This window comes from Rhinolophus hipposideros (genome assembly GCF_964194185.1).
Source record: "Rhinolophus hipposideros genome assembly, chromosome: 7".
Lineage (NCBI taxonomy): Eukaryota > Metazoa > Chordata > Mammalia > Chiroptera > Rhinolophidae > Rhinolophus > Rhinolophus hipposideros.
Window position 1 is genome coordinate 10,220,131 of NC_138053.1, and position 14,392 is coordinate 10,234,522.

Sequence of the window (14,392 nt, forward strand, 5' to 3'; positions counted from 1 at the left end):
AACCTCCCTCCTATCTGGGAACCATCAAAATGTTCTCTGTATATGTAAGTGTTTCTATTTTGTTTGTTTATTTATTTTTTGCTTTAGAGTCCACACAGTAGTGAAATCATTTGTCATTTTTCTTTCTCTGTTCGACTTACTCCACTCAGCACAATGCCCTCTATGTCCATCCATGTTGTTGCAGATGGCAAGATTTCATTCTTTTCTATGGCTGAGTACTATTCCATTGTACACGCATGTACCACCTTTTTATCAATTCATCCATTGGTGTACACCCAGGTTGCCTCCATATCTTGGCTGTTGTACATAATGCTAGTTACTTTGAAGTAGTATTTTGAGTATCTTCAGATAGATAACCAAAAGTAAAATTACTGGGTCCTCTACGTCACTTGTTCTCTAACATTTGTTTTAAAGCCTATTTTGTCTGGAGTAAGTATTGCTACTCCAGCTGTTTTTATTTGTTTGTTTGTTTCCATTTTCATGAACTATCTTTTTCCATTCCTTTACTTTCAGTCTGCATCTGTCCTTTGATCTGCAGTAAGCCTTTTATAGGCATCAGGTGCAAGGGTTTTTTTTTAATTAAAGTTTATTGGGGTGACAATTGTTAATAGTTACATGGGTTTCAGGTGTACAATTCTGTAATACATCATCTATTGTTTTCTTATTGATTCAGCCACCCTATGCGTTTTGATTGGAGTATTTAATCCACTTACATTGAAAGTAATTGTTGATAGATATGTAGTTATTGTAATTTTATTATTCATATTATGATCTGTTTTTCTTCTTCTTCTTTTAAAAGATATCTCTTTAACATTTCTTGCAATACTGGTCTGGTGCTGATGAACTCCTGTAGTAGCTTTTTCTTATCTGGGAAGCTCTTTATTTGTCATTTGATTCTAAGTGATAGCTTTGCTGGGTAGAGTAACCTTGGTTGTAGGTTCCTGCTTTTCATCAGTTTGAATTTTTTAAATTTAATTTTAATTTTTTTATTGGGGAATATTGGGGAACAGTGTGTTTGTGCACATCAGCTCCAAGTCATTGTCCTTCAATCTATTTGTGGAGGGTGCAGCTCAACTCCAAGTTCAGTCACCATTTTCGATCTTAGTTGCAGGGAGCACAGTCTATCAACCCATGTGAGAATTGAACCGGCAACCTTATTGTTGAGAGCTTGCGCTCTAACCAACTGAGCCATCTGGCTGCCCCTCTAGAAGCTCAGTGGCAACTCGTTGACTGCATTCTAGTTGTGGAGGAACAGCTCACTGGCCCATGTGGGAATAAAACAGTCAACCCTGTTGTTCAGAGCTCACGCCCTAACCAGGTGAGCCATCCTGCTGCCCCTCAGTTTGAATATTTCTTGCCAATCCCTTTTTGGCCTGCAAAGTTTCTGTTGAGAAATCAGCTGACAGTCTTATGGGAGCTTCCTTGTAGGTGACTAACTGCTTTTCTCTTGCTGCTTTTAAGATTCTCTTTGTCATTAAGCTTTGGTATTTTAATTTTGATGTGCCTTAGAGTGGTCCTCCTTAGCTACACCTTGTTTGGGACTCTCTGCACTTCCTGGGCTTACATGTCTATTTCCTTCACCAGGTTAGGGAAGTTTTCCATTATTATTTCTTCAAATAGGTTTTTCAGTTTCTTGCTCTCTCTCAGTCCTTTTGGCACCCGTACGATGCAAATATCGGTACACATGATATAGTTCCAGAGGCCTCTTAAACTATGTTTATTTTTGGATTCTTTTTTCTTTTTGCTGTTCTTATTAGGTGTTTTCTGCTACATTCACTCCCAAATTGCTGATTCAATCCTCTGCTTCATGTAATCTACTGTTGATTCCTGCTAATGTATTCTTCATTTTAGTTATTGAATTCTTAATTTCTGACTGGTTCTTTTTTATTATGTTTTCTCTCTCCATTTTTATGTTTCCTACCTCTTTGTTGATGTTCTCACTGGATCATTGAACATCCTTATAACCAGTGTTTTGAACTCTGCATCTGGTGGATTGCTTTTCTCCATTTTATTTCATTCTTTTTCTGCAGGTTTTCTCTGTTCTTTCATTTGGAAAATGTTTCTTTGTATCCCCATTTTGGCTGCCTCCATGTGTTTGTTTCTATGTTAGATTCAGCTGTTATGTCTCCCAGTCTTAGTAGAGTGACTTTATGTAGCAGGTTTCCTATGGGGTCAGGTGGTGCTGTCTCCCTTGTCATTTGAGCTGGGTGCTCCAGGTGTGTCTGTTGTGTGTGCTCTCCTTTTGTAGCTGAGCCTTGGCTGATGTTTGTTCAATGTGTGTGATTGGTCCTCAGGCTGATTGATTGTGAGGATTGGCTGTGACTACAGTGGAGGAGATGTTGTGTAAGGGCTGACTCTATGGAGCAGGATTCACTTTAGCAGGGCTCAGGTGCCTGCCCAGTCTTCCCTTTGGGTGTGTTGCCTGTGGAAGTGGTTGGGTGATGCCCCGAGGTTGTCCAAAACCAGTCCCCTAGATGTCTTGGTTCTGGGGCCACTTGGTTTCAGCTGTATTGTAGGCCATAGTCAGCCATTGCCTGTACCCTGCTCAGGTCTACTTGGTGTGAGTGACAAAGTGATGTGAAGATGGTTGCCATGTGTATTAGGCTTGGTGTTGCCTGGGAGAGGTTAAGCTGAGAATTGAGGCCAACTTCTGCTTGTGGGGCTTAGGGCTGTTTACCAAGAGGTACATGGCACACTGTGGCTGGATACTGCTTGTTGGAGTTTGTGTACCCCTGAGAGATTTTAGGAATGTCTGCAGCATGAGGCAAGACAGGCCATTTTTATGGAAAATCCACTGGAAGCGGCCTGAGTGGGCCTGCAATTTGGGGGTAGGGGTGGGGTCTGAGGGCAGGGTGAACAGTGATATCTAGGGTGAGGGAGACACAGATATGGTCCTGAGTCTGTATGCTGTGTGGGGAGCTCAACAAAAAAACAATGGCCTCTGTGATCACATTTGCCTGGGACCTGCCCCTGTAGCTCTCACTCTAAAGTCAGATAATTCAGTTCTTCTTTGTATGTCCCCAGTACCATTTGAGCCACTGCCCCAGCAATGGAGCTCAGAGTGAGAGAGTCTGTCAGTGAGTAAGTCCATGTGTTGGCCCTTTAAAAGGAAGGCCTGGGACTCCACCAGCCCTCCATGTCACTCAGCTGCAATCTCTGCCAGTTTTCACAGCCAGAAGTTATGGGGACTTTGCTTCCCAGCACTGGAACCCTGGGATGGGGTGCCTGGTTTTGGGCTGGGTAACCTATCCTCCTTAGGAATATTGAGATATTCCTCTGAGATATCTCAATATAGCAGCTGAGATATTCCTCTTGATTGTCAACTGCCACATATGGGTGTGGGACAAACCTGTTCCATATCTTTGCTCTCCTACTAGTCTTTACATTGCTTCTTCTGTATATCTTTAGTTACAAGGTATGAGCAAATAATATGGTGAATGTTTAAATAAAAAAATCTATTACAGTGAAAGAGACATTGCCATTAAACTCCTCAAAATACTCCCCCTCACTTAGAACACACTTATGCCATTGTTCTTGACACTTTCTGAAGCAGTTCTGGAAGTCCTCTTTTGTGAGTGTCTTTAGTTGTGCTGTCATGGCTTCCTTGATGTCCTGAATCAATTCAAGGTCATTTTGACTTTGGGTAAGAGCCAGAAGTTGCACAGTGCCAGATCCAGTGCATAAGGTGGATGAGGACACACTGTAATGTTTTTATTTGACAGAAATTGCCACCCAGAAGCGATGAGTGCTATGGAGCCCTGTCATCATGGAGAATGAAGTAAAGACACTCATGAAGGAGGACTTCCAGAGCTGCTTCAAAAAATGGCAAGAACAATGGGATAAGTGTGTTCAAAACAAGAGGGTGTATTTTGAGGGGGATTAATGACAATGTCTTGTTTAATGTAATATATGTTTTTAATTTCATATTCGCCGTATGTTTTGATCACACCTCGTACAGGACATCTGTTCAGCTAGACTCCAGTTGATTCTCAATGGTGGTTATTCTGTAGTTTAGTTGTAAATTTGATGTGGTCATGAGAGGACCAAGCACAATGTGTACCTTCTCAGTATTCCACCATCCTGACCGGAACTCCTATAATGAATCTTACAATGTCACTTTTAGGACTATATTTAGGAAGCTCAAATTTGGCAGCTACTCCTTGGAAAGAAACTACCTTATTTTCTACCTGTCCCCAGATGCACTCTTTAAGTTTCTAATTAAAGTCCTCTATTTCCTTACCTCCTTGAGCTTTCCACTGGTGAATGTGGGAGACAGCAGTGTTCGCATTCTCTTCCAATCTTCATCCTCAGACAGAGAGATGGCACTTCTCATAAATCCCACTGGACCCAAAATCTAGAGACAAAAGCAAAAGATATTTTGCCCTACATAAGTTTTGGAGGTCTCAACAGTTGTGGACAATTTGTTAAATGGGCATCAGTTGTTCAACAAATATTTAGTGGCTGTCTACTAAGTAGCAGACCCAATGCTAGAGACTCAATCTATATTTATACCAAATGTGTAGCTTCCTGTAAGGGTGGAGGAGACATTTAGCCACCTAATATGGTATTCAGCATTTGTATTCCGATCTCTTTCTCAGTCCAAACAACACATGTGTTAGGGAAACTACTCTTCCAGGGAGAATAGGTACGAACAAGATATAGTACACCCATCAGGGCTGAGTAGAATAGAAAGGGACTGTTGACAGATAGCCTAGGCAAACCCCATGTTGCTTCAGACCAGTTCTAGCTTTGCTTAGGTCTACAGCATGAGCAACTTGAAAAAGGGAGATCTTAATATGGTGATTTTAAAAAATAAAACAGTAGGTAACACTTAAAAGATAAGGAATCTATTGCTGTTCTGAAAATAAAATAATACAATTACATGGAAATCCTTTTCTCTTACATATTTCCACCAGATATAGAAGGGAAAAAGAAGGAAGTAATTCTATTTGTCAGCTTGGGACTGGCCTATCTAACCAAACTGCTTAAGACTCTTCCAACTTCTAACACTATATTTTGTTTTAAAATGAATATTTCCAATATCAATTCATGATTTTAAAAAAACCTCATCAACTATGAAGAGAAGAAAACTTCCTCAACTTGATAAATAGCACGTACAAAAAAACCTACAGCTAACATCACACTTAATGATGAAAATCTGGAGTAACGTCACCAAGACTGTGGATTAGGAGCCTTTGGGGCCCACAAAGAGCAACAATTAGACAGCTGTCCAGAAACAAAAATAAGTTGAGGAGAGAGCAGAAGTTCACTTCAGAAGCTTGAACAACACAGTGGAGCAAAAAAAGCAAGAATAACTGTGCAAAATAAATAGGGAGGATGGTTTCACTTTGCCTGCATCGTCTCATCCCCCAGCCAGCACTGCTCAGTGCCAAGAGGAAACTCCCCAGCCTGAGAGACTTTGCCTTGCTGAGAAAAGAATAACACGATGAGTCATAATTTCCCCCAGGCTTTCAGAGCACTGCACAAATGACCAGCTTTGGTTTCACTATGCCCAATATATCGGCATAGATGAGCAGTCTAGAGGCTGCTAAGAATGAAGAAAAAGAAGAAGGACTGCCAAAATCAGCTTGTGACAGGATTCACTGTGCTTTTATTTCTCTTGCTCTACAGAAGACCTCAACAGTCTTTTCTGCTGAGGAAAGCAACAGCCTGAACAGCTGTTGTGAACACCCTGCAGGATTTGCTGCTGATTGCCACACAGGTTTTCACATTTGCACACTGCAACAGACTGAGACCTGCCCTATCACACTCCATCCTCACCAGAGCTACCCCAAGTAGTGCCTCCACCCTGAGCCCCAGGATCTGCACCAGCAACCAGCACTGGCATATGTGACTGGGCATGTGCATAACTCCAGCCCAGTCCCCTGCAGCTGTTCAGGTGCCTAGAGATAACCCTGACTCCTGTCAGTTGACTAAACTGCCACGTGTCCACAGCTAATCCTGGCATCTGCACACCTAGACACTGTCAGCCTCAACACCAGTCACCAGCCCCCACTGCTGTGCATGCACCTGCAGCTCACGCCTGCAGTCATGTGACTGCACACTGACAGCCTGAGAATTCTACCTCCATGCCCACATTTAGCCCCAGCCCCTGCCACGAGCCCTGGCCCTTACCATTGGGCACGTGCCTGCAGTCAGCCCCCACAAATAAGCATTTGCATACCACCAACTTTGGCTGCCTGACTAAGTCCCTCACTGCTGGAGTTGTTGATGCTGCTTAAGACACTTTTTTGCTACCGTGGACACTCAACAGCTCTTGCTGCCAAGGACCATGCAGTTGGTGATGTGGTGAACCCCAGCAGCATAGGCCAACAATGCTTCACTAACCTGGAGCCACCCCACTCCCCACAATAGCAACATACACCACTAGACTTTGGGCCATAGCACATGCCAGTATGTCCCAACCCAAAAGTAAAGGTCTTTCTATTCTGAATTTAGTTCATAAAGTCTGGAAAGGTGATTGCTTCTTCAAATGAACAGACACTATTTCAAGATAGGGATCATGAAGAATCAGCAAAAGATGATACCACCAATGAAACACAATAAACTTGTAGTAACTGACCTCAAAGAAACAGAAATCACAAATTGTCTGAAAGGCGATTCAAAATAATTTTTCCAAAAAAACCCAGAGCGGTACAAGAAACACAGAAAAAAAAATTTTAAAAGATCATTTGGTGTCATTGTCCCTGATTGTTCGTGATTGTGGCAATGGTGTCTGTTCATGGGTATTAACCAATGTTACCTCAATAAATTTAATTTTTAAAAGTTTAACAAAGTAGAAAAATCACAGAAACAAAATGAGAAGGACCACAAAGAGATATGAAACATAAATAATTACAAAGAGAACACTTGAAGCTGAAGACTACAATGGCTGAAATAAATAAATGCTACAGAGAACTGCAAGAGCAGAGTCAATCAGGCAGAACAAGAAACAGTGAACTCAAAGAAACATCTTTTAAAACATGAAAGGGAATGAAAAAGCCTACAAGATTATGGGATACCATTAAATGAAACAATATTATCATTATTGGAGTCCTAGAAGGAGAAGAGACAAAGGGGCAGAAAGCTTATTTTAAAAATTAATGGCTGAGACAACTGCCAAAGGATTTTGGGAAGATGAAGGATTAGGTAAATGCTATGCCTACTGCCTCCTGGGATCACACCAAAATTACAACTAAATTATAGAACAATCAACCTCAAAAATCACTTGAAGACTAGCTGAACAGAATCCATATAGCTAAAGATGTTAAAAAGAGGCAACAGGCAACATCGAGACTGCTAGAAGGGGTGGAGATACAAAATGGGCTGACTCCAAACACAACGGTAGTGGTTGAACACCAGCAGGGACATCTTGGTAGCAGAGGTTCCCCCAGAAAAGGGAGGGTCTCAGCCACATACCAGGCTCCCCAGCCCAGGTGTCTTGTGCCAGGAAGAGGAGTGCCCACAATATCTGGCAGAGAAGATCAACAAGGACTCTATCTGTTTATCCTGGTGGGACAGAAGGCAGCTGGAAACCCAGACCCCTGCTTAGATGGCCTGCACACAGACTCACTCACTTTCAAACACCTGTTCTCTGGTGGAGGGAAGGGAATGCAAGAGGTGCCAGGAACATATGGAAAAAACTGAGTTGTGTGGCTTCTGGAGAGACAGCTGCCATTTTTCCTGTGTGGAGCTGGCTTCATGTGTAGCCTACAGGAGGGCTCTATGTTATCTATGTTGATTCCTCTCCCAAAGGGCCAAATAGGAGACCACATTGGTCTGGTAAAATCCATGCATGCACACCACCTTCATGATGCCCTGGGTCTTCGCCCCACACAGCTAATATTGCATCGCTTGGGGCACTCTTGGCTTCTGAGTGGCCAGCCGTGCCCCACAAGCTGCAGAAGACTTTCACAGCAGTGGAGGGTCTGTGGCAGACTGGAGAACTTTTGGTGGTTGGCAATGAGCCACAACATATGCTGCAGCCTCTCTTGAGTGTCTCTCAGGGATCTGTGGGCCTGAGGTGAGTGGTGGCCGGCTGTGGTGTTGTCAGGGCATTTTTGCAAAATGGTTACTGGCCTGGCACTGGTGCAAGTACCAAAACTGCATTAACTTTGCAAAAATCACTGCGCACAACCCATGACTCCCTGAAATCGCACTCTGCCCACGTAGGGCTGCATTGCCATAGGCACTCTTGGCTCCTGGTGGCAGGCTGTACCTCACAAGCTGCGGAAGGGTTTCACAGCAGTGGGTGGCCCACAGCTGCTCAGGGAACTTTTGGTGGCTAGCAGTGAGCCACAATTTGTGCTGCAGCCACTCTTGGGCTGCTGTCTGGGATCTATGGACCCAAGGCTAGCAGTGGCTAGCCAGTGTTCTCAAGTCATTTTGAAAAGTGGTCACAGCCCAGGCCCTGACACAAGAGTTGAATCTGTGTTAACTTTGTAAAAACCACCAGCCATGCCTCAGAACTCCCAGGACAATACCCTACCCAGCTAGTGCCACATTGCTGGGGACACTCTTAATACTGCATCAACCAACAAGGAGTGTCTTGCAATGGCTGAGCCTTATGGGCAACCAGAAGGTGACAACAAACCTAAGGGGCCCTGAGTCTTTTGCTAAGCTGCCACAGGCCCAATGCTGGTGGAAGCCGGCTTTGTTACAGTGAGGCCACACTACATGCCTCCAGGTCCAGCACAGGCAACAACCAACCACATATAACTTTGTGCCTCCTATTAGGTAATCTTGGGCCTGTCTCAGGCAAGCCTGAAATTGGCCTGCATGGGAGCCTCTCCCAAGAGACACCAGAAACAACACACCCAAAGCCTGGCTTCAGACCACACCAGAGCACTACCTGGCTAGCCCCACAAACAGCACACCCCAATAGTAGTATCAATAGGCACAGGACCCCAGAGGGGCAAATCTCCCTCTGAGGGTGTCAGCCCCCACAATGCAGCTCATACATTGTGGCCACAGCCAATCCTCACAGTCAGTCAGCCTGGGAGTCAATCCCACCCACTGACATGCCAAAAGCAATCAAGGCTCAATTACAACAGGAGAATACACACAACACACACAAGGGACATTCCTGGAACATACGCACAGGAGGTCAGGGAGACTGTGCCATTAGACCACACAGGACACCTACTATATAATGTCACCTGGCAAAGACTGAGAGACAGGAGATCTTCTGAATACATAAAAGCGGACACAGAGAGGCAACCAGAATGAGGAAACAAAAAACATGTCCCAAATAAAAGAACAGTAGAAACCTCCAGAAATAGAAACAAATGAAATGGAGGCTATCAACCTACCAAGACAGAGTTTAAAACACTGGCTATAAAAATGCTTAAAGGGGCAGCTGGATGGCTCAGTTGGTTGGAACGTGAGCTCTAGACAACAGGGTTGCTGGTTCGATTCCCATGTGGGCCAGTGAGCTGTGCCCACCACAACTAGATTGAAGACAATGAGCTGCTGCTGAGCTTCCGGAGGGGCAGCTGGATGGCTCAGTTGGGTAAATGGCTCAGTTGGTTAGAGCCTGAGTTCTCAATAACAAGGTTGCTGGTTCAATTCCCGTATAGGATGGTGGGTTGCGCCTCCTGCAACTAAAGATTGAAAACGGCAACTGGACTTGGAGCTGAGCTGCACCCTCCACAACTAGATTGAAGGACAGCAACTTGGAGATGATGGGCCCTGGAGAAATACACTGTTCCCCTATATTCCCCAATAAAAAAATTTTTTTTTAAAAAAGAGTTCTTAAAGAATTTAGTAGAAATCAACAAAGAGATAGTAAGCATAAAGGACATAGAAACCATAAAAAAAGAACCAGTCAAAAGTAAAGAATACAATTACTGAAATGTTGAATACACTAGAAGGAATCAACAGCAGATTAGATGAAGCAGAGGAATAAATAAGTGACTTAGAAAACAAGATAGCAGAAAACACCCAATTGGAACAACAAAAAGAAAAAAGAAGTTAAAAAAATGAAGATAGTTTAAGGGACCTGTGGGATCACATCAATATTCACTTCACAGGAGTACCAAAAGGAGAGAAGAAGGACTGAGAACCTATATGAAGAAAAAAATGAACGAAAACAAACCTCATCTGGTGAAGGAAACAGACATAGAAGCCCAGAAAGCACAGAACATCCCAAACAAGATGAACCTAAACAGGCCCAAACCAAGAAACATTATAATGAGAATGGCAAATGTTAAAGACAAAGAGAAAATCCAAAAAACAGCAAGAGAAAAGACAAGTAGTTACTTACAAGGGAGCTCCCATAAGACTATCAGCTGATTTCTCAACAGAAGATTTGCAGGCCAGAAGGAAATGGCAGGAAATATACAAAGTGATGCAAAAATAAGGGCCTACGACTTAGATTACTATACCCATCAAGGCTATCATTGAAAACTGAAGGAGTGATAAAGAGTTTCCTAGACAGACAAGAAAAAGCTGAAGGAGTTCATCACCACCAAACCAGTATTACAAGGAATCTTAGATGGACTTCTTGAAGACAGAAAAAAAAATCAAAATTATGAATAATAAAATGATGATAGCGACATATCTAGCAACAATTACTTTCAATGTAAATGGACTAATGCTCTAATAAAACGACTTAAGAGGGCTGAATGGATAAGAAAACAAAACCCTTTCATATGCTGCATACAAGAGACTCACTTCAGATGGAAAGACACACACAAATGGAAAGTAAAAGGATGGAAAGTTATTTCATGAAAATGCAAACAAAAAAACAAAAATGAAAACAAAATCTGGGATAGCAATACTTATACCAGACAAAACAGACTTTAAAACTAAGAGTACAACAAGAGACAAAAAGGACCCGGTAATCCCACCTCTGGGTATTTATCTAAAAAAACCCAAAAGTTACTTCAAATGGACATGTGCATTGATATGTTCATTGCAAAATATTTTACAATGGCCAAGATGTGGAGGCAGCCTGGGTGTCTGTCGATGTGAATAGATAAAAAAAAAAAATAGTACATATACTCGTATACTGTTTCCCTGAAAATGAGACTTAGCCAGACAAGCTCTAATGTGCCTTTTAGAGCAAAAATTAATATAAAATTAATATAAAAATTAATATAAAAATTATAAAATTAATATAAGACCCAGTATTATATTATATTATTATATCATATCATATCACATCACATCACATCACATCACATCACATCACACTATACTATATATACTATACTATATTATATTATATTATATTATATTATATTATATTATATTACACCTGGTCTTTTAGTAAAATAAGACTGTGTCTTATATTAATTTTTGCTCCAAAAGACACATTAGAGCCAATTGTCTGGCTAGATCTTATTTTGTGGGAAACACAGTACAATGGAATATTGGTTGGCCATGAAAGAGAATGGGTTCTTGCCAGCTACAATAGTGTGGATGAACCTGGAAGAGATATTGCTGAGTGGAGTGTCAGAGAAAAATACAGATGCAACGTGATTTCACTTATATATGGAATCTAAAGAATAAAATAAGCAAACAAACAAAAACACATAAATACAGACAACATTTTGATGGTTGTCAGATGGGAGGGGGATTGGAAGTGTGGGTGAAAAAAGGGAAAAGAAATAAGAAGTACAAACTGGTTGTTACAAAATAGTTGTGGGGATGTAGGGTATAGAACAGGAATACAGTCAATAATATTGTAATAACTATGTATAGTGCCAGGTATGTATTAGATTTGTTGGGGTGATAAATGGGAGCGGGTTGGGGGCAGGGTGAAAAAGGTGAAGGGATTAAGAAGTGTAAATTGGTAGTTACAAAATAGTCATCAGTTTGCAAAGTAAAGCATAGAGAATATAGTCAAAAATATGGTAATAACTATGCATAGTCCCAGGTGGGTAATAGACTAATCAAGGGGATCATTTCTTAAATTATATAAATGTCTAACCAGGAGCTGAGCACCTGAAATTAATATAAAATATTATTGAATTTCAACTACAATTGAAAAATTGTAAAAGGGGGGAAAAGGTGAAGAGGAATAAGAGGTCCAAGTTTCTAGGTATGAAACAAATAAGTCATGGAGATGTAATACAGCATAGAAAATATAGTCAATAATATTGTGATAGCATAGTATGGTGTCAGAGGGTAGCTGGACTTATGATGATCACTTCTTTAGGGATATAAATGTTGAGCAACTATGGTGTAACCTTGAAACTAATATAATATTATCAGCAATATTTTAATAAAAATCTTTTAAAAATGAATACAAAAGATAAATGAAACCAAGAGGTGGCTTTTTGAAAAGATAAACAAAATTCACAAACATTTAACTAGACTCATCAAGAAAAAAAGAGAGAGGACCCAAATAAATAAAACCAGAAATGAAAGAGAAGTGACAACGGATACAAAAAATTTCAAGAAATTACTACAAGCAAATACATACCTACAAATTGGACAATCTGGGAGAAATGGATAAATGCCTAGAAACACACAATCTTCCAAGACTGAATAAAAAAGAAACAGAAAAATCTGAACAGACCTATTAGGACTAATGAAATCACACCAGTAATCAACAAGTCCCAACAAACAAATGTTTGGGACCAGATGGACCAGATGGCTTCACAGTGAATTTTACCAAACATTCAAAGAAGAATTAACACCTATTCTTCTCAAACCATTCCAAAAAATTTTTTCAATATCCACAAATTAACTAACGTGATCCACTACATAAATAAAAATGAAAAACAAAAATCATATGATCATATCAACAGATGCATGAAAAGCGTTTGAAAAAATATCCAATATTTATTTATGATATAAACTCTCAGCTAAGTGGGAATAGGGGAAATATATCTCAACATAATAAAGGCCATATATGACACACTCACAGCTAATATTATACTCAATGGGGAAAAGCTAAAAGCATTCTCCTCAAGATCACGAACAAGAAGACAAGGACATTCACTTTCACCACTTTTTTTCAACGTAGTACTGGACGTCCTAGCAACAGCAATCAGACAAGAAAAAGAAATAAAAGGCATCCAAGTTGGAAAGGAAGAAGTAAAACTGTTATTATTTACAGATGACATGATACTATATAGAGAGAACCCCAAAGATTCCACCAAAAAATAATTAAACTGATAAATGAATTTAGTAAAGTAGCAGATACAAAATTAATATGCAAAAATCAGTTGCATTTTTATACATCAATAACAAACTATCACATAGAGAAATTAAGACAACAATCCCATTTAAAATTGCATTAAAAAAAACACCCAGGAATAAATTTAACCAATGAAGTAAAAGACCTGTACTCTAAAAATTATAAGACATTGAAGAGAGAAGTTAAAGATGATACAAATAAATGGAAACATATACCACGCTCATGGATAGGAAGAATTGACATAGTTAAAATATCCATACTACCCAAAGCAATATATAGATTCAATGAAATCCCTATCAAAGTATCAATGGCATTTTCCACAGAACTATAATAAATAATACTAGTATTTATAAGGAATTATAAAAGATCCCAAATTTATCAATTCTGAGAAAGAAAAACAAAGCTGGAGGTATCATGCTACCTGATATCAAATTATACTATAAGGCCATAGTAATCAAAGCACCATGGTATTGGCATAAAAAGAGACACAGTAAATTAATGGAAAGAATAAAGAGCCCAGAAATAAATCCATGCCTATATGGTCATTTAATCTATGACAAAGGAAGCAAGAATTTACATTGGGGTTAAGACAGTATATTCAGTAAATGGTGCTGGGAGATTGGATGGATACATGCAAAAAAACAAAAAAGAAAGAAAGACAGAAAGAAAAAAAAGAAAGAGAGAAAGAAAGGAAAAGAAACTGGACCACCTTCTTATGCCATATACAAGAATAAACTCAAAATGTATTACAGACTTATATGTAAGACCTGAAACCATAAAACTCCTAAATATATATAGAGGAAGTAAACCCTCAGACATTACCCTGAGTCACATTTTTACTGATATATCTCTTTTGACAAGGGAAACAAAAGAAAAAATAAACAAACAGGACTACAACAAATAAAAAGTTTTTTCACAGCAAAGGAAACCATCAACAAAACAAAAAGACATCTTAGTGAATGGGAGAAAATATTTGCCAATGGTGCATCTGATAAGGGATTACTATCCACAATTTGTATACATAAAAAACCTCATACAACTTAACACCAAAAAGACCAAACAATCCAATTAAAAAATGGGGAAAGGACATGAAGAGACATTTCTCCAAAGAGGACATACTGATGGTCAATAGACACATGAAAAGATGCTCAGATCATCAGAAAAAAAGCAAATAAACCATAATGAGATACCACCTCACTCTTGTCAGAATGGTTATCACCAATAAATCAACAAAGAACAAGT

At 40.1% G+C, this 14,392-nt stretch overlaps 1 protein-coding gene across 1 annotated transcript in view; it reads right to left on the bottom strand.

Moving 5' to 3' along the window:
- The window catches only part of LOC308500133 (cytochrome P450 3A12), a 62,211-nt gene that overhangs the window by 33,388 nt on the left and 14,431 nt on the right, over window positions 1-14,392 (bottom strand). The window contains exon 5 of the mRNA XM_081054340.1: window positions 4,241-4,354. Within this exon, the coding sequence (XP_080910466.1) occupies window positions 4,241-4,354 (114 nt within the window). The remainder of the gene's footprint in view (window positions 1-4,240; window positions 4,355-14,392) is intronic.